Source organism: Columba livia, chromosome 5, assembly GCF_036013475.1.
Source record: "Columba livia isolate bColLiv1 breed racing homer chromosome 5, bColLiv1.pat.W.v2, whole genome shotgun sequence".
NCBI classification, from domain to species: Eukaryota; Metazoa; Chordata; class Aves; order Columbiformes; family Columbidae; genus Columba; species Columba livia.
Window position 1 is genome coordinate 68,898,841 of NC_088606.1, and position 25,266 is coordinate 68,924,106.

General features: G+C 60.2%; 2 protein-coding genes across 4 annotated transcripts; one reads left to right on the forward strand and one right to left on the reverse strand.

The window, feature by feature from the left end:
* Positions 1-523: 523 nt before the first annotated feature.
* On the reverse strand, positions 524-4,360 carry LPXN (leupaxin). 2 transcript variants are annotated; one of them, XM_065065795.1, is made up of 9 exons: positions 3,460-4,360; positions 2,607-2,755; positions 2,441-2,496; positions 2,041-2,143; positions 1,817-1,972; positions 1,575-1,748; positions 1,426-1,507; positions 1,100-1,248; positions 524-1,023 (listed from the first exon to the last, which is right to left on the reverse strand). In XM_065065795.1, exons 1-9 carry the CDS (start codon positions 3,470-3,472, stop codon positions 757-759), a joined length of 1,149 nt encoding a protein of 382 aa, XP_064921867.1. In that variant the 5' UTR covers positions 3,473-4,360; the 3' UTR covers positions 524-756. The 2 variants fall into 2 exon arrangements, with proteins under 2 accessions (XP_064921867.1, XP_064921866.1); XM_065065794.1 differs by having other exon boundaries at positions 2,041-2,146.
* A 547-nt stretch (positions 4,361-4,907) lies between these two features.
* On the forward strand, positions 4,908-25,125 carry ZFP91 (ZFP91 zinc finger protein, atypical E3 ubiquitin ligase). 2 transcript variants are annotated; one of them, XM_065065793.1, is made up of 11 exons: positions 4,908-5,074; positions 7,354-7,379; positions 16,062-16,268; positions 16,400-16,436; positions 16,888-16,974; positions 17,355-17,477; positions 19,604-19,654; positions 20,144-20,222; positions 20,466-20,580; positions 21,413-21,512; positions 21,844-25,125. In XM_065065793.1, the coding sequence occupies exons 1-11, from the start codon at positions 5,046-5,048 to the stop codon at positions 22,352-22,354; spliced, it is 1,365 nt and encodes a 454-aa protein (XP_064921865.1). In that variant the 5' UTR covers positions 4,908-5,045; the 3' UTR covers positions 22,355-25,125. The 2 variants fall into 2 exon arrangements, with proteins under 2 accessions (XP_064921865.1, XP_064921864.1); XM_065065792.1 differs by lacking the exon at positions 4,908-5,074 and adding an exon at positions 5,723-6,688.
* The last annotated feature ends 141 nt before the right edge of the window (positions 25,126-25,266 follow it).

Consider the following 25,266-nt stretch of genomic DNA (forward strand, 5'->3'; position numbering starts at 1 on the left):
TCTCTGTGCCTGACACCTGGTGTTTTCTGCTTTGGGACAGGGCTGTGCTCCTGAGCGTGGCTGGCAGCCCTGGCTCTGAAAGAGCAAATGCTTCCCGGGGCTGGACTATCATTTCCTCCTCTTCCTAGCAAAAGATTGCAGGAAAAGTAAAAAGCGGGAGGTTCTGTACTGTGCCCCTTTTGCTGGGCGCTTGGGGCTGCTCAGAGCCGGCTGGAGCCCCCGCTTCCCCAGGCATGGGGTGTCCTGCTGGCGGGTGGACTTTGCACGGGTGAAGAAATACCGTAATTTCTCTAGTGCTGAGTGTCCCTAAACCCCTGCCAGGGCAGCCCCCCGGAGCCAGGGCAGCCCCCCGGAGCCAGGGCAGCCCCCCGGAGGGGCTGGGCTGCGCTGAGCTCGTCCCTCCCGGGGAATGCGGAGCCAGGCTGGACCAGCTTGGCTCCCTTTGCTTTCACCTGTGTGTCAAAGAAATCCTGTACATCTGTGGAAATGCCTTTTTGGAAGCAGTTTGCTGGTGGAGCAGAGGCAGGGCCAGGTGTTTTATTGCTTCAGATGAAGGGGACAATGCCAGGAACAGCTGAGCGGAGGGGGACGAGGACGGGGTCTGGCTTGGCAGAAACACTGCTGGGGATGCTGGGCTGTGAAGGACCGACACCAGGGACACGGCTGGCGGGACGACACGGGATGTTTGGCTTAGCAGGGAGGAGGCCTGGCCCGACGGGGACGGCGGCGGAGCCGGCCCGAGCCGGGGGCTGGCGGTCAGAGGAACAGCTTGTCGTGGCAGGCCCGGCAGTACATCTTGTCGCCGCGCTCGCGGAAGGTGCCTTTCTGCAGCTGGCCCAGGCAGTAGGAACAGACGAAGTGCTCGGGGTGGTACCTGCGCCCGGCAGCCGTGACGCAGCGGCCGGTGACGGGGTGGCTACAGCCGTGGCAGATGCTGCCCTGCCGCTGGTGGAAGTGCAGCTCGCAGTACGGACGACCCTCCAGCTCGAAGAAGGAGCCGCTGTCAAAACCGCTCAGGCACTCCTGGGGAGACGACGGGGAGGTTGGCTCGGCCTCGGGACGCGCTCACCCCGCGTCCCCGCCAGCCGGCCGCACTCACCGTGCACACGAAGCACTCGGGGTGCCAGACGCCCTGCAGCGCTGACAGGTAATTGTCCGTCACCGCGCGCTCACAGCCCTGGCATTTTGGGGCAAACATGGCCAGGAAGTCCTGGCGGCAGTACGGCTTCCCGCCGCGCTCGTGGAAACCTGCGGGGACAGCGTTAAGACGGGCACCCCCAGGGGGCTGCGGTGGGGGCAGCGGGGCCCGGCCAGGGGCTGCCCAGGGAAAACCTGGGGGGGTGTGGGACAATGGGACAACCTCGGCAATGGGTGCGGGGGTACCCGGGCTGGGGCAGGACCCCCACACCTGCCCTCTGGACTTACCGTCATCTCCAAACACCTTCCCACAGTGGGCACAGAAGAAGTGCTCGGGGTGCCAGGTCTGGTCCAGGGCCGTGAGGACTTTCTGCAGGAAGAGGTGCGGTGAGGTGGCCGCGGCGGCGGGGGCCGGCGTGGGGGGGCGGGGGCTGTACCTCGCGGATGGGGCTGGCGCAGTAGGCGCAGAGCGGGGAGAAGGCTCCGTGATAGTCCTCCTCGCAGTACGCCCGCCCGCCGCGCTCGAAGAAGGGCCGGCCGCCCAGCTCCTGCCCGCAGCGGGCGCAGGTGAAGTGCTCGGGGTGCCAGGTTGTGCCCAGGGCCGTGAGAACCTGCGAGGACAGGGAAGCCGTGAGCCGGGGCACCGGCAGGGAGGGGCGGGGGCTCGCCCAGGGCTCACCTTGCCAGCGACGGGCTTGCGGCAGGCGGCGCAGACGCCCGCGGGGGCAGCGGAGATGCCCAGCTCCTGCAGGTCCTGGGTGAGGCTGCCCAGCATCTTGTCCAGCGAGGGCTCGGGCTCTGCTGCCCCCCCGGCCCCCTGCCCCGCGGTCGCCAGCTGCGGGAAGGAGGACGGTGAGGACGGGGTGAGAACCAGGACCCGCCTGCCCCCCGGACGGGGCTCACCTGGCTCTGCATGTGTCCCAGGTCGGCCAGGAGCTCGTCCAGCTGCCGGGCGGCTGCCCTGGGTGGGGGCGAGGGGAGCGGCGGCTGCGGGGCCGGCACAGGGCTGCTGAGCGGGGGTGAGCGGGAATGCTGCGGCTTCGAGGCTGAAGGTGCCTGGGACTGCGACCCCCCCTGCAAGGCGCGCCCTTTCCCCACAGGCCCCAGCAGGGGACAGGGCCCGCCCCGGGGACGGGGCTGCTGGCAGCCCAGCCCTCACCCAGCAGCGCTGCCGCGATGCAACTCCCACCCCAGCTCGCAGAAGGACCTTTTCTCTGGGGGACACACAGGAGGCCGGGTGACCCTGCAGGACACGTCTAAGTGAGGTAAAGGGCAGCCCAGGATGGCTCTGGTCACGTTTTACCTGTACAGTGTCGTCAAAGCCTGTCCCGGACGCTGAGCACGAGCTGGCGGCTGCACCTGGAAGGACAAGCCCCTGCAGCAGAGCCAGCCGGATCCCCCGGCACCCTGCACCGCCCAGCACCACCGCCCTGCCCCGAGCTGAGCAGGCTCTCGGCCCCCCGCGTTACCTTCAGGGCCACCGAAGCGAGCGGCTCACGGCCGGGGGGGCCTGGGGGCCCGGCTGTGCCTGGCTCCGGGTTGCAGGCACTCGGCACCTGCCACTCGCCGTCCTTGGCATCTAGACAAGAGCTCTGCTCCAGTTCTGCCAGCAAAGCATCTGCATGGAGAGACCCGGCTCAGGACTGCAGCCACGGGCTGTCCTCCCTGCCTGGGCGCCCCCCAAAAGCGTCACAGCGGCTCCCGCCAGGCACGGGCCAGGGCCCCGAGGGGCTGCGCGGCCCTGAGCACGCTCCCCAGAGCCACGTCCCCAACACGGGACAGGCCACTGCACCACACAGCCCTCCTGAGCATGGGGACCCTGGCAGCAGGGTCCTGCTTCCCTCGCACACCAGCTCCGGCTCATGAAAAAGCATCCACCAGCCCGTAAATTAAACCCAGCACGAGCCCTGGCACGGGAGGGCTAAACCGTGGTGCTTCCTGCACACCCAGAGCAGCGCTTCCCACGGGAGGGCAAAGCGTTTGTCCTGCAGCACCCTGGCCGTCCCTCGGCACCTCGCTGCCCTCGGTTCAGGACGCGGGGAGGACCCCAGCGCAGCTGCCCCCGGCCCCACCGCTGCCCCTCGGGACGTGGCGCTGCCCCGCGGGCCGCTCGGCCCTGCCGCGGCCCATTTCCTGCCCGTGAGCGCTCTCCATTTTTGGCCAAGCACTCGCTTGGGCCCCGTGTGTCCCTGGGATGGGGCAGGCAGGGCAGGAAATGCAGCTCCATCGCTGCTCCCCTCCGCAGCAACCTCCCCAACCCACCGAAGGCACGACCCCGTGCCAGGCCTGGGTGCGGGACTGGCTCTGTAAGGCCCAGCTTACCCAAATCCTCCATCGCGCCCGACGGGGTCCCGGAGCCGTCAGCTGCCGGGCTGCGCTGCGCAGACTTTCGGTTCCGCTCCCCAGCGCCGCCTCCCCCAGGGCCGGGTTTGTCGCTCGGGGTTTCCCTTTGTGGCTGTGCAGTCGCGCCACGCGTAACGGGCGGCGGGCAGAACGCGGCGGCAGAGGCTGGGCAAGGGGAGCTGGTGGCAATGCTGGGTTGGGGCTGGAAAGGGAAGGAACTGGGCAGCACGTTGTCCAGGGAGCTCCTGACTCATAACAACATCCAAGTTCCATGGGCATCTCGTCCGGAAGCCAGAGCTCACGTCTGGCAGACCCTGGCCCTCCCAGGGCCACTGGCCGCGTGACGAGGGATGCTGTCCCTGTGCCGGGTGGAAACGCATTAATGCCGCTGTGATGGCAGCAGCCACAGGACCTGCAGCGGGACCTCCAACAGCCTTGCCTTCCAAGAGGATGGTCTTGGAGCCTCAACTTGCATTTCCAGGTAACGGTTACAGAATCCCAGAGTGTCAGGGGTTGAAGGGCCCTGGAAAGCTCACCCAGTGCAATCCCCCATGGAGCAGGAACACCCAGATGAGGTTGCACAGGAAGGTGTCCAGGCGGGTTGGAATGTCTGCACAGAAGGAGACTCCACAACCCCCTGGGCAGCCTGGGCCAGGCTCTGCCACCCTCACCCCAACAAGTTGCTTCTCAAATTTAAGTGGAACCTCCTGTGTTCCAGTTTGCACCCATTGCCCCTTGTCCTGTCACTGGTTGTCACCAGAAGAGCCTGGCTGCATCCTCCTGACACTCCCCCTTTCCATATTGATCCCCAGGAATGAGTCCCCCCTCAGTGTCCTCTTGTCCAGCTCCAGAGCCCCAGCTCCCTCAGCCTTTCCTCACACGGGAGATGCTCCACTCCCTTCAGCATCTTGGTGGCTGCGCTGGACTCTCTCCAGCAGTTCCCTGTCCTGCTGGAACTGAGGGGCCACAATTGGACACAATATTCCAGGTGTGGTCTCCCCAGGGCAGAGCAGAGGGGCAGGAGAACCTCTCTGACCTACTGACCACCCCCTTCTAACCCACCCCAGGTACCATTGGCTTCCTGGCCACAAGGGCCCAGTGCTGGCTCATGGTCACCCTGCTGGCCCCAGGACCCCCAGCTCCCTTTCCCCTAACAGTTAATCCCGTTGTGTCACTTCGACCCAGCTGCCAACTGGTGACCCCTGTGGCCCAGGGACTCCCGGTGTTGCGGCGCTGGGTTCGGGGTGCAGAGCGCTCCCCAGCACCATTGCCGCCCCGAGTGCCGTGCTCCCGCATGCCGGCTCAGGGCCTGACCGCCCACACCTCGGCGAGGACGGGGCTTCTCCCTGTGTCCTGTGCCGCAGAAGGGGCAGAGTGTGTCTGTCTGTCTGTCCGGACCAGCCTGTGCAAGACAGAACACAGGGGCTGGGCACCGCCACTGCGGGAGGGCTTTTGATCCAGACACCCGTCAGTGGGACTCCCTGTTCACTCCTGGAATGGAACTGAATAAAATCCCGCGGGTTTAGCCAGTCTGTTCCGGAGCTGCGGGAAAGACGGACTCCCTGATGCCGCCAGGCTGCAGTGGTCTGACGTGGTAAGCAGGATCAGCCAAACCCTCCTCTGCAGGAGATCCACGGCGACATCCCCCATCCCCGCAGCGACCCCGGCAGGCCTCGGCCCGCGGCCGGCGCGGCGGGGCAGTCACGGGCACAGCGCCGGGGCTCCCCGGCTCCCCAAGGGGCCGAGTGAGCGCCGGAGCGTCCGGCCGGTGCCGCGGGGACCCGGCCGGGTCTGGCGCGCCGTGCTGCCCGGGGCGCGGGCCCGCCGCACAAAGCGGCTCCAGGCGGCACCTCCGGCACCCGGGGCTGCCGGACCTGGGCTCTCACACACGGTGCTGGCGCGCGGGTGAGGCACCGCGGAGCTGTGCTTGCGGAGACACCGCGGGGCTGCGCGGGGCGGCTCCGCGGCCACCGGGACCCCGCAGGCCCGACCCGGCCGCCGCTCCCGGCGTGCCCCGCGGCAGCCCCGTCCCGCCGCCCGCGGAACTACAGCTCCCGGCAGGCAGCGCGCATGCGCAGCGGCCGGGCGGAAGTGGGCGGGGCGCCCAAGGCAAGCCCCGCCCCTTTTGCGCCGGCCGCCATTTTGTCACCGACTTTCACCCGCCGCCCGACGGGGCGTTTTTTTTTTTTCTTAAAGGCGAAGCGACAGCCCAAAGCCGGGGCTGCCGCCGGGGCCGCCGGGACCGCCGCCGGGACCGCGAGCGGCGCCGCACGCCGCGGCAGGGAGCGGCCGCGCGGGGCGAGAGGCGAGCGGCTTCCCCTGCCAGGCCGCGCCCGCAGGGCGACGGGACTCGGGGGCAGCCGGAGGGGCGCGGGCAGCGGCGGCGGTAGGGAGCTCGGCGGTGCCGCGGGCCGCGCGGCGGACGGGCGGGCCGGGCGGCGGCCGAAGGGGCCGCGCTCAGGCGGGCGCCGCGGCGGGGCCGGCCGGGGGGGGAGCGGGAGCGGGAGCGCGAGCGCGGCGGCCCCAGCGGCGCCTGCGCGGCGTGGCGCACGCGCGGGGCGCGCGGGGAGCGTCCCGTCGGTTGGCCGCGCGGCAGCGGGGGACGGGCCCCGGCGTAGCCGGGCCGCTCATTGGCCGGGCGGCGCGCGAGCGGCGGAGAAAGGCGGGAGGGCCTCGGGCTGGGGAGGCGGGGCTTGGGGCGGAACCGTCACTTTCCCCACGCTCGCGGATTGGCTGGTGCACGTGGGGGTGGGCGGTGATTGGCCGCGGCTGAGGTGGGCGGGGGAGGTTTGGCGGGCCGGAGGGAGGAGCGCGCAGCGGCCGCGGCCCCGCCGCTCGCTGCCCTGATGCCGGCGGGCACGGAGCAGCCGGGGGGCGCCGAGGAGCAGCCGCCCGCCCAGGGCCCGCCCGCAGTGGCAGAAAGGCCGCCGTCCTCGGGCCGCCGCCGTCCGCCGCTGCCCGCCGCCGAGCAGGGGGAGGAGTCCGGCGGTAGCCGGGTGCTGAGGGGCGGCCGGGAGCGGGGCCGGGCCGCGGCCGCCGCCGTCTCGGCCGCAGCGGGAGCCGCCGCCGCCGCTGCTGCTGCCGCCGCCTCCCGTCGCCGTAAAGCTGAGTATCCCCGCCGCCGGCGGAGCAGCCCCGGGGCCAGGCCCGCCGCCGAGCAGCCCGCCGCCGAGACGCCGCCCGCTGCCAAGAGGGCTCCCCGGTCCGGGTGAGTGCTCCGCGGGGCCGGGGCGGGGCTGGCGGGGGCCCCGGCCGGGCGGCCTCTTCGCGTCCCGCTGGAGCGGCGCCTGCGCCCCGGGGCCGCCTCCCGCCGCGGGGCGCCCCGCGCCTCCGCCTCTTTGTTCCGGGCCGAGCGGGGGCCCGGCCGGTCTCTGCCCGGGAAGGCAGCGGCCCCGGCCGTGCAGCCCGCGGGCTGGGAGCAGAACCAGCGCGCCTGTGGGAGCCGCCCGGGCAGCGTCCCGGCGCCGCTGCTGCCTTTCCCGGCCCGCGTTGGCTCCGGTGCCGGGTCCGGGTGGGGGGGGCGGCCGGGCTGGCCCTGGCTGCGTCTCGCTGCTGCGGATCTGGGAGCGGGAGTCCGGCCGCGTGCACCCGTGTGCTTGGGCGCTCGGTACCGGAGCTGGTCTGCCTTGGTCTAACGGCAGCGTCCCTCTGAGACCAGGCTTTGCCTCATGTGTTGTTATAGTTCGTGTAAGCTTTCTCCAGATCGAATAATCCATGTTGTTTTAAGGGGTTGAAACCAGTGGTTTATGAACAAGGCAATGGGTCTGTCCACAGCTGGGAATCAGGGCTTATTCTCTACATCATTCAGTTTCTCGCTTCTGCCGCTAAACCATAGAAGCTGTCTCTTATGCTTGCCCTTTGTGTTTTTTTCAGGTGCACAGATAAAGCGGCTGGTAAAGGTAAGAGCTCCGTTACTCGCTCCTACTGTTATATTCCATCCAGAAAGTCAGGGCTTTCCCACAAAGGCAGCCAAGCATCTGTTGGATCTTCCTTTCAAAGAACGTTCTGTTGCTTGATGACATGCGGCTTCCTTCCAAGGTCTCTCTCAACACTGTGGAAGTTTGATAAGCTGCTGCTGATGTTTGCACGTGCAAAGACTTATTCTTCCCAGTAGCCGCTAGGGCTGTGCTTTGCTGTCAGAAGTGGAGGCGAAACCACAGGGTGACAGCTCCTGTTTGCTGGTCCCGCCTGGCTGGGCTCGCGTCTGTGCTGTGCCTGTGGCAGCAGGCGTGGGTCCTTAAGAGGCAGGGGGAAGATATGTGGAATAAAGAGTATTCAAATATTTCCTCTTGTCCTTTTCTAGCTTTAGTAGATGGTGATTTATTTCTTTTTTTATGCTTATGTCTTCAGAGAGGAAAGATAAAAGTTTGGAAGGAGAGAGTAGCTCAATGGGTGTAATCAAGAAAGCCCCAGCTGCAGAGAGCTGTGACCAGGAGCAGAACGTCTGTTCTTCCCCTGTGAACTCTGTGAGCTCTGTGCATCCATCGAACAGCTTCTTGCGCAAAAAAAGTTAAAAGGCTCTGCTCCTCACGCGGTGCTGACTTTTGAAAGGGTTCCGGGTGAAAGGCTTTGTGTCGTGGAGGTTTTGGTCTGGCTCTAGTGGACTGTCACAGAGTGAGATGGTGAGGAAAGGTCATACAGCTGTGCAAACGAACCCTCCTTTCTGCTGGAGCTGTTCTTGTGTGCAGGTGTTTGTGTCTTAAAGGCTGCCTTTATCCTTGTAATTCTGTAACTTCGTTTCTACAGGTCTATAGCTTTATTCCATCCGTGTGTTGCAATCCATCACAGTTCTGCCTGGCAAGGTGTGTTTGTGCAGACCGAAGCAGCGTTAACCAGTGCGTGTTTTATCACCGACCCCGCTGTGTGCGCTCGCCTCTTGCTGCGTGAAGGGTCGGCGGAGTGTTGTGGGAGCTTCAGCCTTTGAGGTCAAAGCAAAGCTGCTGAAATAAGTGAAAAGGCACGACATTGTCACTTAATAGACGTATAGTGTTAAGCTCGTGTTTTAGTGGTGATTCTCAGTATTTTGGACACCCTTAAGCAGAAATGTTGATGTGGTAGTGGTGGAAAACGGGCAGAATAGTCCCGTTTTTACCGCACTTTATTGGGATGTGCATGGAAACAGCAAAGGTCACTCTGAACTTTCCCGGATTGGATGACTCTCTGCGCTCTAGCTGCTTTAGACTTTAACTTCGGGCTCTGCGAGGTTCAACTGTCCTTGAATGCGAGAGCGGAAAAAGTATTTATTAAATTTTTTGGGCTCTTTCTTGTGATTAGACCTGCAACCAAAACGGATGGCGTGAACATCTACACGAAAACTGGCGGTGAGAACTGGTGCCGCCCTGGCCGCGCACTTGCGCGTGTTGGGGAGGACACAGAGACAGGCTGAATAAAGTGTCGTGGGTCGCACAGGAGGGGCCCTTCCCTGCCGCCCCTCCCTTTGGCCGTCAGCATAAAGCGTGTGAAGTCGCCTCGTCGGGGGCTGGCGAGCTGCGGCTTTCCTGGCACCGCAGGGTTTCGGTAGCCGGGCGTCCTCCCTGATCCTGGAAGGTGAAACGCCATTCGGCGTGGAGCTGGGCTGAGGAAGAAATCCAGTAAGTCTGCTGAGTGGTTCTTAGTGCGGGCGTTGACTGGCATTGGTTCTGACGTAGAATTTAATTCTGCGTGGCGATTTGCATTATACTACTATCCTTTGCTGTGAAATACCCAATGCCGTTCAGAACACGGAGTTTTCGTGAGCTCGGCCGTAGCTGTTACTCTGTGCGCAGGGCGAGCGGCCCGCGGAGCGGCGTGTTCCTGCGACGCGGCCGCGTGTCTGCCAGGCAGGCGAAAAACGTGCTGCACCCACGTTTGTTCAGTGAGTTTTGTTGCTTTATGTTTGAGATTCTATTTTGAAGTAAAATCCCCGGTGTTGCTGTTGGTGGAGGAGGCTGGGAGGCGGTCACGGGCGGGTTTGCGCTGCGGCCGTGAGAGGTGCCAGGCCAGGAGGAGCGTCTGGCCGCGTTTCGCGCTCCCGTGCGGTGCCGCGGGGTCGCGCTCGGCAGCCGGCGCGAAGGTCTGGCCGTGCAGGGCTGGCGGGGGATGGAGCCCGAGGTGTGCGCTGTGTCAGAATCACCGCGGCAGCTGCACAGTCCGCGGTACTGATGGCATTTCCTATCTCGTCTGCTTAGTCATGCAATTGCAGTATTTCCCTAATGTGTTTCTGTAGAAATATTAGTTACGTAAGTAGAACATTTAATCTCAGCTTATAAATGAATTAATATAGCTAGAGCCAGACTATGTAGTATAATTCACGTTTGACTTGCCACGATGCTGTATGCTCTTGTGGAAATAATTTTCATTTTAGTTAGACCAGAATAATTTTAGTTACTGGAATATAGATTTAGTGAATACGCTTCATGTCCTTCCATCAGTGAACTGAAGACTCGGTGCTTACTGTGACTCCTGAAGTCAGGTCAGCAGTCAAACAAAACCGGCTGCTCCCGTTTCATGTTGCACCCAAAGCAGTTTCTGGCCTCTGGTGAGGTTGTGCCCCTGCTGCTGAGGAGCCTCCTGGCGGGTCCGGATGGCGTCTTCCCGTCAGCCGCCGCGGGCAGCGCGCTGCTGGCTCGTGCGCCGGTCCCGCTCGGCGCCTGCTCTCCCAGGTCTTGAGCCGAGCTGCAAGGAGGTGACTCCGGGGAGGGCGCGGTTGGAAGCGTTTGCACCAGCACGATGTGCCGTGGATGAGCACTCGCGTTACTGAATCCCGGTCTCTAATGTTGCTCTTCTGTGTCACGCGGCTGAAATGTGCTCCGTGCGGACCCTTGTTTGTGCAAGTTATTTTTGTTTGCCTGTTTTCGTCTTGCAACTTTACACTGGTATTGATCCTTTTTTGTGACAATGAGAACGAGATCTGATGTAATACCTGAAGTGCCCGTAGGTACACAGCAGTGCAGCAGAAGAGTTTGTTGGAGAGGTGAAACGGGGCCGCGTGAAGCCTGTGTTTAAAGCTGGGATCGACGGCGACGTGGTGCCGTGTGCGTGGAGCCACCTCCTCGGGAGCCCGGTCTCAAAGCGGAGGATTTTGCGCCGCGGGTGATGCCAGCAGGACTCGTGTGTTCCTCCGGCACGCGGCCGCAGGAGCCGCGCGATGGGCAGGGGCCGGGTGGGATACCCGCGTTAGGCGCTCAGAGGCGTCTCGGCGCTGCCGTGCGGCGTCTCCGCGGTCTGTGCGCGCTCGGCGCCGCTCTCCCAGCCTGCGGGCGCCGGGGAGCCCCGTGCCGGCTCCCCAGGGCTGGCAGCACGCGTCTGCTCCGTGGCAGCCCGCTGTGAACCCATGGGGAAACCGTGAGGCTCCACAGATTAAAAATGTGGAAAACTTTAGGGCTGTGGTCGTACAAAACAGTTCTGTAGCATAAATAATTCGCTTTATACCTCGTTATTTGTATTCGTAAAGCTTCATGCTTACTTCACAGCTCTTCAGGGTGGGGAGCCATTTGGACAGAGGTTTACACTAGGATTTTTTTCTCAAGTTTCAGTTTTGCCTGTTCCATTATAAGGTTATATGTTTACTGCCTTGTCTCTTTTACATTAAATCTAAGTTGCAGTCTGAGACGCATATATGTTGTGGTGCATTTATTTTCATAATAGTTTTGTAAGTTAACTTGTAGTTTATTTTTCCTTACATGGATATTTTCTGAAAGTGTCTGCTTTGCAGGGTTAGTAAGATACTTGCAAATGCTTTATAAATCAAAGTTTAGGAAACATCTTGTTAGCAATCAACAAACTGCTGGTTCTTAGCAGTTGAAAGTCTCGTTTTTCTGTGCATGGAGGATAAAGGGGCATGGGCGTTTGTTGCTGTTGTATGTCAGAAAGAGAAGAACCTGTTATTGCAGTGAGCTGCCGGCTGGAGGTGGGCAGGTGAATAAAAACGTGGACGTGGAACAAGTGCAGCTGGTGCAAGCAGGCGTGGAGCAGCGAACAGCTCCCGGGTCCGAGCACCCGGGCGGGTTTCGGCTGCGGTGCGGCAGGACGGCGCACAGCGATGCCAAAGGGCCGGGTTGTGCCCCGGTGGGACCCCCGGCAGCTGCTGCCTCGCAGGACGACACCTGCGCTGGGGAAGCCTCCGCGCACCCCTCGGCAGGGACGGCGGCTGGGTCCGCGCTCTGGAAACCTAAACCTGCTTCTCTTTCCCAACACGTGCAGCAGCGTGTGGCCACTGCGCCTGCGAGTTCCCAGGGATCAGGGCAGGAGAGCAGCGAGCAGAGTGCGATCTGCAGGTCCTGTGATGAGGGAACTGCTGCTGCTTCGGGCCTTCCCTCTGCTTTGTGCAGTGAGTAATTGCTGTGTTCCCTCGGTGCTCGGGTGCGCTGCTCGGCCCTTGTCGCTCTTCACGCTTGCTGCCTCCAGTGATGCAGAAAAGCGGCAGCGAGCGCGCCGTGCCTGGACTCTCTCGAGTAAGGAGAACGGCGCGGGCCTGGAGAGCGACGTGTCTGCGGGTGAAGCGAGAGCCAAAGCGCGAGCAGGTGCCAGTCGCTGTCTTCATGTGCAGATCCTGCCTGCAAAGTGGATTTATGGTGTAGGGAGGAACCGAGAACCGCGAGGGTGAGTTTATCTCCTGGTCTGGGAAACAGTGGGCAAACCTGGGTATTTATCCCTTTCGCTTCAGTTTGTGGCAAAGCTGGTATATGTAGAAAAATACGATACAGGTTCTGACATAGAGAAGCTTTCGCTGGTTCAGTAACCCTGCGTGCTGTGCTCCTGGGACAGAACTAGTGCGAATGGGAACACGTTTCTGCTGCACAGTGAGATGGGAACCTGTGCTGGCTGGCGTGCTGTGCAGGGTGGGCGGTGCTCAGTGTCTTCTGGCTGTCTAAACAACTAAAATAGCACAACATTGTAGTCCTTTCCTCCCAGCCTTCCTTGTCTTGTCCCTTCTCCGAGTGACGGGTGTTTTCTTTAAGATTTAAAGGATGTTTGGTACTTCTTGGGCACCATCACTGAGATCTGTAAGTGTTTCTGCCTCAGACACTGTTCGGTTTAAAGGCTGTTGGGGAAGAATTAGCAGAATGGTGAAAGTTCCTCAGACTGAAAGCTGTTTGTCATTAGGTAGCTTAAGGGCGAGTTCAATGTAGGAGGAGCCCCGTGAGCCGAAACTCCAAAAGGATTGGAAGGAGTTCAGAGAGCGGGTTTTCCATCTCCGGAGCGGCTCCCGCACGCACGGCGGAGCCGCGGGGCGAGGGGCCGCTGCCGAGTGCTGGCGCTGCAGGGTCGCGGGGGTGTCCCCGGGGGGTGTCCCGGGGGGTGTCCCCAAGTTACAGCCTCCGTTGCCCCTGCCGTGGGACGCGGCTCGGGCCGAGGGCAGCGGTGCCGGCTGTGGGACCCGTTTGCAGCCCCTGACTGGAAAAGCAAGTGCTCGGCGCCTCTTGTCGCGTCGTACTGAGGTACCTCGGTAGCTGTTGTGCCCGTGTTTTGTCCTTCCGGACCCGGAGTCCTGGTGATGACCTGGTGTCCGTCGCCACTGCTGACACTTGCAGTGAAACAGCAGGATGCTGGCTGATAATCCACTTGTCGTGTGTCTTGTGGGAGGACAGGAACCTTCCAGAGAAACGGTGGCTAGCCAGAGCTGGTGGTGTTGGCAAGTTCACGGAGTTTTAAATTCAGGAATGACTGCAGCCTTTCTAAGTTAAAACTTTCCTGTGTTCCAGTCTCAAGAGGTTCAAGCAGCACTTATTTTTGTTGGAAGAGCAGAGCCCGATTGTCTGTAGTAGCAATGTTTATTCCCTCTGTCTTGTTTCTCTTGCTGCTTTGTGCCATGAGCCAAACCTTGGTAACCCAGGAGTGCGGCTTTCTGTGCGAACATTTGTGAGAGGAGGGGGTGACAGCGTTCAGCCACAGGGCCGGGGTTCAACCAGGCCAAGCGTGGTGCCCAGGGCAGGGCCAAAAATGACTGTGAGGTCCTGGCGTCATCACCTGAGAGACCTGGGCACCTCCAGCACCTTCCAGCAGCGGTGCAGAGCCGGGGCAGCCGCGTCCCTGTCCAGGGACAGCCGTGTTCCTCGCCCGAACGCAGATGTGGCTGCTGGTCCTGGCTGCCCAGCGTCAGAGGTTTGGGGGCTCCTCGAGAGCAATTGCGATCGCAGCCGCTCCGGTGGGAAGCGCGCGGTGCCCTGGGACGCCAGGTCGGGCGGCAGGTGCGACGTGCTGCTTTGCTACTTCTCTTTCTGAGCCGGTTGCTGTCTCTGTATTTACTGCGCGGTTTGCAGCTTGTTTGTGGGGTTGTTTTCATTTATTTGTTTCAGTTTGGTTCTTGTTTTGTGTTTGTTTGTTGAGAAGCAGTCTGGATCCGTCAAAAGGCCACACTCGCGAAGGAAAAGGGACCTTTAGGTGTGGAAGGAGACATAAAGTTCGTTAAGAACTCCTGGGTTGCTCTTCCGCAGCGGCAGCGGCGGGCAGGGCCGGGGCAGCGCGCTTTGCGGACGCAACTTTCCTCCCTGCGTGGGGATCTCTGTCCACTGTTGGGAGGGTCTAGAATTGTAAGAATTTTCAACTAATAGCCCTATATGGCTTTACAAGTTCTACTATAAAGTAAATACTTGATGCTTCTCTTAACTGTGGGCCTTTTTGGAGGTGCGTGGGTATTCAGGGCGCGTGGAAGTGCTGTGAATGTGTTAAACGAGCATGCGGAAGCAGAGGAAGAAGTAAACAGGAAAAGTCATCGGGAAAGGCTTATTAAACACCTTCACTTGAGAGAAGCGAAGCGGAATTGCGGGGCGAGTGGCGCGCTCTGTAGAAGCGTGTTCCGAGGGAGTCGGTTTCAGTTCCAGAAGTCTAGTCTCTAAAATACCGGCTCTTGCTAAGAAGTCGGGCGGTGCCCGGTCTTGGCGGGGAACAGAGCTCTTTGAGGAGCAGCAGCGCGCGCTGGCGCTGGCGGCATGTGAGGGGGGAGCTTCTGGAGGATGGCTTCAGGTGTCTTTGGGTTCAGTTTAACACGCGAACGTACTAAGGGTGTTCACAATTAGGATTAAAACCATAAAGCAGTCAGAGTTCGCCTTGAGATCTGCTGAACCAGGAGGCCAGAAAAGGCGTAATCCCCGCTCTGATGAACAGGGATTTGTGCACGGGACACATCGGACTTGGTTGCTGTTGGGCAGCAAAATTGTGGTGCCTCACAGCCTGTATTCAGGTGGGATTTTTTCACTCCGTGTTGGTTGCTCCCACCCTGTTAAATCAGTGATTGGGGAATGAGACCTGCAAAGCAAACTACATGCTAGAAGTGAAAGGATCATTTGGTTCAAAAGACCTGATGCAAAATCGGAGATTTCAGGTTGGGAGGGAGCTCAGGATGCCTCTGGTCCCACCCGCTGTGTGGCACGGGTTCAACACGGGGTTCGCGTTGTGCTGCTCAGGCTGGAGAAGTGGGGCCATGTGGACCGCCTGAGGTTCAACGGGGCCAAGTGCAGGATCCTGCGCCCGGGCTGGGGCGGCCCTGGGGAGGGAGGGGCGGGGAGCAGCCCCAGGAGAAGGACTTGGGGTGCTGGCTGATGAGAAGCTCAACATGACCCACAATGTGCACCCACAGCCCAGAGACCACCCGTGTCCTGGGCTGCGTCACCCGCAGCGTGGGCAGTGGGTTTGGGGATCCTGCCCCTCTGCCCCGCTCTCTGAGACCCCCTGCAGCGCTGGTCCAGCTCCGGGTCCTCAGCACAGGACGCACACGGAGCTGCTGCAGAGGGGCCAGAGCAGCCCCAGGAATGACCCGAGGCTGGAACAGCTCTGCTGGGCACAGGGGAGACAGCTGGGGTGTTCGCTGGAGAGGAGAAGCTCCGGGAGACCTTGGAGCAGCCTCCAGTGCCCAAAGGAGGCTCGTAGGGAAGATGGGGACACGCTTCTTACAAGGGTAGTGACAGGACAAGGGGTGATGGCTTTAAACTGATATGGAGGGGAGACTTAGATGAACTGTACCTGGGAATTTCTGTTTTTAAGGGATGAACTTGCTCACATAGACATTTTAGCCAGTGCCATTATCTTGCCAAAACGTATCTGGAGATCAGCCAAAAAGAAACCACCTGTAGAAGCTGTAAATGGGCGTGAAGACCTCAGGCTGGTGGTGTTGTGATGCGTTTTGCAGAAACGTCTCGCTCAGGTTCCTCGGGGTTATTGCCAGGTGTAGAGTCCTGATTAAATAGCCGTTTGGGGGTTCTCCAAACATGACTCTTAATGGGGTTCGGTTTTGAAGCTGGTCTGTCGTAAAGCAGCTGCTGAGTTTTCCGAGTGTCTGTCTCGTAGTGCTTAGGGGACATCATGGCCAGCAAGTACTCGTAAGTCTTTATCAGAGGGTTTTTAGGGTTTGTCTTGCAGGCAGCAGGGAGCGTGCCGAGAGTTTCAAGCGAAGGTTTGCAGAGGTGGGGCCGGGCGGTGTCCTGCCGGCCTGGCGGAGCACGCTCCGGGTCTGAGGGGCTGTGGGTCCCCGTCAGCAGACGGGGCAGTTGTGCTGTTCAGCGTCGCGCAACAGAGAGGAGTCCGATTGATGCTTTTTATTGTTTGTTTATTTGTTTACTGTATTGTTTATGATGTATTTAATGCGGTTGCAACGGGTGTTTCAGATCCCAAAGAAGAGAAGGAGGAAGAGGAGATCTGCAGCGTCCTGGGCCGCGGCTCCCCGGTGGGCACGGGCCGGCCGGGCCGGGGCTGGCGCAGCAGCAGGGCCGCCCGCCAGCGCGACGCCGACGGCCCGCGCGCCTCCCGCGCCAGGACCGGCTCCCTGCAGCTCGTCTGCAAGGCGGAGCCCAACGCGGACCAGCTGGAGTACGGTACGTGGGCAGCGCCGGCGCGGGAACCGGCCGAGCGCGGAGCCCCGCGTCACGAGCGCCCCCGGCGCTGCGAGACGTGAGCTCGCTGCGGCCAACACGTGCTGAAACCTAATGGCGACTTTTCCTTTCAGAGGTCACAGAACAGCATCAGTCTCCCGCTGGAATCAGGTAGGAAACTTCTTAATTTGTGGTACTTCTTCCTATTTAGGGAGAAGAAGGGCCTGAGTTTTCTTCAAAATAAATGGTTCTGTGAAAGGATCTGTGGGATAGGTACCTTTGATTTCATTCAGTCCTGAGCCTTTGCGTTTTCAGTCTGGACGGACTGCAGATGTCAGGAGGTATCTTGCAGAAAGGGATAGTAGGATTCGACCTGGGCATTCCAGGCGGTAGCTTTGTTCCTTCAGGAGCAGCTGCTGCCGTTGGGGCTCAGGAGGAGGGGGCTGTGTCTGCGCTGTCATCGTGCTCCCCAGCCGGCGCTAGCCGCCAGCGTTCCCCGGCCGTGCCGCAGCAGGAGCGCTCAGTAGCAGCGTCTCCCACCCCGGGAGCGCGCGCGGAGGCTCTTGCAGTGGCGCTTCAGCTGTTGCTGCTGCAGGCCTGTGTTCTCTGTTTGTCCCAGCAGTGATGACGAGGAGATGCTCATCAGCGAGGAAGAAGTTCCCTTCAAAGATGATCCAAGGGATGAAACCTACAAGCCCCATCTGGAGAAGTATGTTGGATTACGTACTTATTGTGGTTTTAGACCAAAAACCTGTGATATCCTAGTAGGATGAGCTTAATGCATCCCAGAGGATGTGTGCTGTTTGCTGTGCAGATGCGCACAGCTGCCAAGGTGGAATGGCTCCTCTTGGACACGGAATTTTCTGAATATTGCCTACAGCTATCAGGACTCGTCTTCTCTAACGAGCTAAAGCCTTTAGGACCCTGCTGGCTGCCAGGTTCTTCCCTAATTCTTGGTCGTACTTCTGCTTAGAAATGGGAATTGATAAGTAGATCTGAACTTGAATCCAGTTTTTGCTTAAATCTTTGTAAAAAGCAGACAATGGATAGAATATTGGAGTAATATGTTGTATTTGTGTGTCTTTGCAGGGAGGCACCAAAGCAAAGGAGAAAAGCTAGCAAGGGAAAGGAGGAAAAAGTGAAACAGAAAGAGATTAAAGTGGAAGTGAAAGAAGAGAGTGAGTTTCGGGAAGATGAAGAACCGCCAAGGAAGTGAGTAGCGCTCTGCGGTTGCGCGTCGCAGCGTGCGTCGCGTGTTTGGCGTTCTTGCTAGTGTGCAAGAGCGTGGTGTTGCTGTTGGCTTCCCTGCTGCTCTGGGACGGAAGGGCGGCAGGGCGGAACCTGTTGTTCTGGCGGCATCTTGGTTTCTGGGATCTTGTGCGTGTTCCGCGAGGAAAAATAAGAGTTGTTTTTTCAGTTAGTTGAAGTTGGGGAGTTTGTTCTGTGGTTAGTTGGCCTACCTGGATGTGGCCACACGGCGTGAAATACTTCAGATGTCTGTTGTGATGTCTGAGGTGGGTTGGGCTGCCTTGGAAAGCTGCTCTGAGAGGCAGCATCTCTTCTGCTGTGTGCTGGAGGCAGGCGTGGGAATACTGCGTAAGCCTTGTCTTTAGGTTTGGGACTAACGTACCAGAGCTCAGGAGAAACAGCCGAGTTCTCCCTTGTTTTGGAGAAGAAAGAACGAATTGTCGCTACCTACTCAGCGGCTGGTGCTTTGGCGGCAGACTGAGGGCCTTTGGGTTCGCTGTGCCCGGACCTTCATCGGCAGCCGAGGCAGCTGCGTTTGCGCGTCGGTCAGAACCGCCCTGGGACGGCGCGGGGTGCGAGGCCCTCCGTGCCTCGGCGCCTCCCTGAGCAGGGGCCGCGAACGGGCGCCCTCTGCTGGGCCGCAGCGCGGGCCTTCCCGCGCCTTCCCGAGCTGCTGCAGGGCCGGTTTACGTTGGAGTGGGCATGCTGTTCTTTTTCTGCTAGAGATGGCTCTCTGAGGCTTCTGGTTGTTTGGATCAGACGCTGTTTTTGTGCGCAGTAAAACCTGTGCCTCTTCTGAAGCCTCGGCTCGAGTGCTGTGTCTGTTCAGTGTGGGACGGGCGTGGTTTTGCTGTCAATAAAGACGTCCCGGTACAGGCTGGGAAGTGCTTCCAGCAACAAGTGTCTCTGCAGCGATACGATCAAGCAGGCACAGCGTTTGGGGCAGAGCTGTGGCTTGGGACGGTGAACTCTACATGTGAGCATATAGGTCTGCTCAGACAGAGCATAGATTTTTTTGTCCTGACAGGTGTATAAGCTGCTATAGTTAATTCAGAGGGCTGTAGAATAGCTGCTAGATCGTTAATCCCATTATTCCTAGTCATGCAGATGAGTGTTTTTCACATGGTATGAAATGTTACCTAACAGAGCAGAGGAAATAAGGTGAAGCATCAATTCTGGACTGTGTTGGCAAAATGACATGCTTATAAAGTGCGTTAGGAAATGGGAGGGGTGATGAGAGCAAGCCACCTAAAGCGTGTGTTTCTCGAGAACGTTGCAGCCTCTGGCTCTGCCTCCAACTCCCACCAGGCTGACTGTTGTAGAGCTCGCAGTTAGTGAGGCAATACCTTGCGAACCGCCTGCAGCAGAAGCCTGTGAGAGCAGGATCCTGCGTGCTGATGTGCAGCCTGGAAATGGATAAACTTAACTATAAGATTGCAAGTTGTTTGGACAGTTGCAGGTGTAAAAGAAAAAAGGGTTTGGTAAAGCAGCCCTTCCTCACTGGGCTGCGGCAGAGGAGCTGGTGCTTCCGGCTGCTCACGGGCGCCTGCGCGGCTGCGAGCAGCGGCTGGGACACCTGGCGGGAGCGTGTTCGGAGCGCGGCGCGCGCGGGCCCTGGCGGGGGCGCAGCTGGCGGGGGCGCAGCTGGCGGGGGCGCAGCTGGCGGGGGCGCAGCTGGCGGGGCAGCTGAGGTCTGCACGCGCCACCCGGTGTGCGGGAAACCTGTCACAGGGTGCCGGGAGCACGGGGACCGCAGCTCTGGAGGGGCTGTCTGCGCCGTGTGGCAGGTCTGCAGAACGCGGGGACAGTTTGCGTGGAGACCTGGTTGCCCAACTTCTTCAGGGGACCTGCCCAGCCATCACAGGAGCGTTTCCTTAGAAACCCATCGGTGCTTCGATGGGGAGCGGGTGGGTGACTTGTGGAGCGGCAGACGTGCTGGGCGCAGCGTTACTCTTCAGCCTAAAAGCGCAGAAGAGTTCTGTAGTATTTCTTGTAGTGTGCTCCAGCTTTATAGCATGCCCTTTGAAAAGTCTGCCTGCCACCAGTGTAAAGAAGCCTCTTTCAGCTCTGTTTCTGTAACCCTGTTGCAGGAGGGGAAGGAGGAGAAAGGACGACAAGAGCCCAAGGCTGCCCAAGAGAAGGTGAGTGTTTCTCTCAGGTGCGTTCTGACCTGCTCCCCTCGTGTTCTGCACAGAGATGTCGATTGTCTCAAAGCCACCTACCTCTCTCGCATCGTATAGGAGTCTGCCTTAAAGGGAAACAACAACAAAAAAAAATAGCAGCATGCCTTCACTTCCTCCTTTGCTTCCCCCTTCTCCACATAGGTGTGATTTCTTCCAGCTGAACCAGCCCCCCTCTCCCCCATTTCTGAGTTGGTCCCTCGCCTGGCATTGCCTTGCAAGCGGCTTCTGGGAACTCTGTGTCTCTGGGGCTTCTCGGCTCTGGGCAGACCCCGGGCAGCGCTGGGGGAGGCAGCTCGCGGGCAGCGCGTGTCGGCGCGGCCCGGACGGGCGCGATGGAGCAGCAGATCCTCTGCTCTGGCCTGGCCGGGCTGCACTCGCGCTCGCTCGTGTCGCGCTGCCCCGGCTGCAGTGCAGCAGCCAACTCTGCCCGTGTGCTCTCTGACTCAGGAAGAAGCCCCCAATACAGTACGTGCGCTGCGAGATGGAAGGCTGCGGCACGGTCCTGGCTCACCCGCGCTACCTGCAGGTGGGTGGGGATTTTTTACTTCTGTATGGCACGTGTGAGGGCAGGGAACGGCAGCTAATCCTCCGCTAGCACTGAAGCTCTCCTTTCTAACTAAGTCTTCCTGGTAGACTTAATCAATTGTGGCCGCATGTGTCTCTGTATTTGTCCTGTTGCTAGACGTCCACTCTTGTTTGGCTTCCTTCTCTCAGTGGAGACCAAGGCGTTTGTGTTCATGGTCTGCAACTCTTCACTCTTCCTTTATAGCATCACATAAAGTACCAGCACTTGCTGAAGAAGAAATACGTGTGTCCTCACCCCTCCTGCGGTCGACTCTTCCGACTGCAGAAGCAGCTCCTGCGGCACGCCAAACACCACACAGGTACGGGGAGCGGGAAAAGGCTTACAGACTCCTCAGGGCAGTGAGCAGAGGAGCTAAAAAACGGAACAGCCTCCAGAGCTTCTGGGAGAGTGAAGCCAAGGCAGGTGGCATAGATTTGCAGCAGCAGCAGGGTATTATTTCCTTCTGGTTTACCATCTTTTAAGGAAATAAAAGAAAGAGGCTATAGAGTATGTAATCACCCCCTGGCAGGTATGACTCAGGGGTTCTGTAAAGGAATAAATGAAGCCAAGCTTTATCCTAATTTCAGAGAATCCCAGGATGTCAGGGGCTGAAGGGCCCTGGAAAGCTCATGCAGTGCAATCCCCCCATGGAGCAGGAACACCCAGATGAGGTTACACAGGAAGGTGTCCAGGCGGGTTGGAATGTCTGCACAGAAGGAGACTCCACAACCCCCTGGGCAGCCTGGGCCAGGCTCTGCCACCCTCACCCCAACAAGTTGCTTCTCAAATTCAAGTGGAACCTCCTGTGTTCCAGTTTGAACCCATTGCCCCTTGTCCTGTCCCTGGTTGTCACCGAGAAGAGCCTGGCTCCATCCTCCTGACACTCCCCCTTTAGATATCTGTAAACATTAATGAGGTCTTCAGTATTGGTTGGAATGGATAAGTAGCTCTTAGGAGAGTCTTAATAATTCCTTAACTCTCCAGATCAGCTGCTGCGGTGTGTTGTGGGACAGCCCCTCCTTGCCGCGCCTGCTGGCCTCCCCACACTTCCAGTTCTGCTGCTTCTTGGGCAGCTTTACTGGTGACATGTGAGAGCTGGGGAAGGGAGCAGGTCTGCGGGAGAGTGATGCTCCACTGGTGTTGCTTTTCAGATCAGAGGGATTACATCTGTGAGTACTGTGCCCGGGCCTTCAAGAGTTCTCATAACCTGGCGGTGCACCGCATGATCCACACGGGCGAGAAGCCCTTGCAGTGAGTACCCGTGCCTGCCTCTTGCTCTCGGCTTTGGGGGACCCCGCAGACACCCGCCCTTGGGCCGCACCGAGAGCGGCTCTGGAGTCAGGGCTGGAGCGTGCTTGTGGTGTCCCAGCTCTGTTCAAACGCACACCGCTAGGAGTGTTCGGGCTGCCCCTTGCCTCACCTGCTCCCCGAGGCCGTGTCCCTGTAGCAATGTGAGGAGCACTTACGCCAGTAAAACTGGAAGAGCTGGAGCTGTGGTGCCATCCCATTTTAGTGAACCCCTGCTCTTCTCCTGTCCCCACAAGTGTCCCTTAGTTGTGACCTCCCCGTTCTCCCCTCTCAGGTGTGAGATCTGTGGATTCACCTGCCGACAGAAGGCTTCCCTCAACTGGCACATGAAGAAACACGATGCAGACTCCTTCTACCAGTTCTCCTGCAACATTTGTGGCAAGAAATTTGAGAAGAAGGACAGCGTTGTGGCCCACAAAGCCAAGAGTCACCCCGAAGTGCTCATTGCTGAAGCACTGGCGGCCAACGCGGGCGCCCTGATCACCAGCACTGACATCCTGGGCACGAACCCCGAGGCCATCGCGCCGCCCACCGACGGGCAGGGCCTCCCGCTCCTTCCCGACGCGCTGGGCAGCGCGGCCCCGGCAGACTGCCTGCTGCTGGGCCCCGACGCCGTGCCCAAGCCGTTCTGCGGCGGGGCCGAGCGCGTCAGCCTGGTGGCGGACGGGAAGCTGTTTGTGGGCAGCGGCAGCAGCGCGACCCCCGAGGGGCTGGTGATGAACACGGAGATCCTGGGCACCGCCACTGAGGTGCTCATCGAAGATTCAGGCTCTGCTGGGCCCTAGTGGGCAGGGAGCTCGTGGGTGCTGGGACGGTTTGGACTCTGTATTTAAAAGGAAAAACAAAACAAACAAACACTTACTGAAAGAGAGCAAAGAAAACTTACAATACTAGTAAATAACCGAAGGGTCTGCTCCCCCAGCCTGGATCACAGCACATCTTCTTTCTCCCAACCACTTCTCTCTCCCACCGCTCCTTTGTAGAAGGGGCACGTGCTGCCATTACCAGAGCAAGCTGGACAGAGCGGCGGATTTCTCCGAGGGGGAGGCCCTACTGACACCCTTCACTCTGCCCCAAAGCAGGTGCCTTTCTGGCTCCTTGGCGTGGCCCCGCTCGCAGACTAGAAAGCCTTTGGTGTGCTCTGGGTGAGTTTTTAGGACTCCCTCTCGCCCCTGGTCCCAACGTCTATGCATCGCTGCACTCCGGTCCTTGCAGTCTCACTCTTCCTCCGCGGGGCTGGCAGCCCGGTCGGCACCTCAGGCCGCTGGGCAGGGCGAGCTGTGGGGCGGCGCGGCCCCGTCCCCAGCGCTGCCGCGCGGCCCGGCCGGGAGCGCGGGAACGCCCTGGCGCGGAGATCCTGTTTGCTCGGAGAGGCCCGGGGGCCGTGGGAGCCCTGCGTGGGAGAGGCGAGGAGGAGCATCCCAGTCTGACGACAGTAATTTGCACTTTGAACATATGTTTCGTTTTTGTGTTGTGGTAACAAGATTCCTTATTTATTGATTTAAAAAGGGTCGGTATTTTTTAGTTATGTTCTTAGGGGGTGGGGATGGAAAGGGCTCGGGCTGTTTCCCAGTAGGCTCCTTCGCGCTCGCGAGCTGCGGGGAGCACGTCGAGCCGTCGAACAGCGGCTGGGGCAGCCAGGGTGAAGGTTCTGCGGTCAGATGTGTCTCGCAGCTCTTCCCGAGTAGAGGCAGAGCCCCTGGAGAGGAGCCGGTGCGCGGGGCGGCCTCTGCAGCAGTGTTGTAGCGGGAGGATGAGGTGAGTGATGGGACGGCGGGCTGCCGTCTCCCTCCCTCCCAGCCTGGGGTGAGCTCCTCGCACTAAATGCTCTTTTTTTCTTCCCCTTCGCCCCCGGGCTTTCAGGGAAGAGCGTCATTAGCCAGGGACTTGTTCTCGGGACTTAGGACAGTTGTGGGCTGCTTGCTGCTGGGGGATGTTGTGCTTCTCATCCAGCTGTGCCTCTCCAGGTCTAGACAGATACAGAAGCAGGGACTGCATGTGGTTGTCTCAGGCTTGTTTCTCCAAGGCAACAGGCTGACGTGGGGCTAAGGGGCTGTCAGCGTCTCTCCCTGGCCCCGTCGGGGGGGTTGTAGTGCGGCCATGCTCTCGGAGCTGCTCTCTTCTGCGCAAACAGCCCTGCTGTCCGTGAGACGTGGCGGCTCCAGCGTCGCCGGCCGGTGTAGTTGGGACAGCCCTTGGAAAAGTTTACATAGGATACGATGTGTCGGCTACGGAAACTTGGATCTTTTTGCTCTTATCTGAAACTTTGTGTGAAGATTCGGTGGCCTTGAATTGGTAGTGTTTTTGGAAAAGGTGATGGATAACCTGGGCTTTTTGTTCATTTGCTTGGTTTTTTTTTCAGTTGGGTTTATGTGGTTGGGGGCAGAGCCGAAGGATCTTGTCTGAGCGCAAGGTCAGCTACGCTGGTGTGCGGCACACGGCAGCTGGGCTAAGTCAGGTACCTGGGGTCTGAGAATGGCAATAAATCATGGAATTCAATTGAAAACTGACCCTGAACACCCACTCTGTCCCCTGTGCTGCCTGGAACTCCAGCTGTGGCCCCAGCCCCACAGCTTGCGTTGGGCTGCGTGTCCTGATTTGCCCCCTCCCCCTGTTACGCTGATCCCTGCCAGAGCAAGTTGAAACACTTCTGGTGCTGGGGTGGTTCGTGGCGGAACAGTTTGCGCCCTGGTGTCTCACGCCCTGGGTGTGGGCACCCCGCGTTCTTGCCGTGGCAGCAGCACAGCTCCAGTGCCACAGAAGACATGTCCGGCCACGAGCTGCTCCGGGGACAAGGACGGGGCCCTGCGTCCCTGAACGCGCGTCTCCTGGGACCCTGCGCGTCAGGTCCGGGGTGCTACCGTGTGAAATTAAACCACGTTCTTCAGTTGAGGTGATCCAGGTTCTTACTTGGATCACAGCATTGTGATTTGCAGCAGGAAGCTTTCCGGTGGTCAGCCGGTCCCCTCCCCTTGCAAATGGGGGAGAATCAGCACCCTGAGACACTCAGCCCCGCGCTGGTGGTTTCTCGCCGGCTCTGCTGTGCGGGAGCCTGGGGAGGCCGAGCTCGCCGTGCGGGGCACGTCCCCGGCCTGGCCCGGGCCCCGCGGCCGGAGCCGTTCCTGGTGCCCCGGGAGCTGTGGAGCGGCAGAGCACGGCACAGAACACTAAATGGAGAGTTGGGGGTTTGTTTTCGGAGGGATGGCACTCGAAGCTTTTGGGTCAGGGACCTGCTCCCCTGGTGACACAAGGCGAGGGGGCTGCCTGCTCCCCTCTGCCCGAGCGAGCGCAGCCGTGGCTCCTCTGCCTCCCGGCCCCGCTCCCGCCGTGTCCCCCGTGCGCGCTCCTCGTGGCTCTTTTCCTCTCCTGTGCTCCCAGCGCAGCCCGCTGCCCGGTGCGGGAGGGACCGGTGCGGCTCCCTCCGCGCTCCGTTTGACGCCCCGCGCTGCCGCAGCCGTCCTGCAGCTCCTGCTCCCCTCGCTGTCTCCTTCACCCGCATGCAGTTTGCTTCAATAAATTATTGTAGTAGTTTGCAATAAAACTTTTTTGTATTTTTTTCCCTGTATTTATTTTTTTCTCCCCCGGGAGGGGTGCAGGGCCCTTCCCCCGCCCAGGGTGCAGGTTTGGGCCGGGGCTCTGGGCTACCAGCGGCGCTTTCTGCAGTAGCCACCAGGTGGCAACGGCGCCGCTGGGCTGG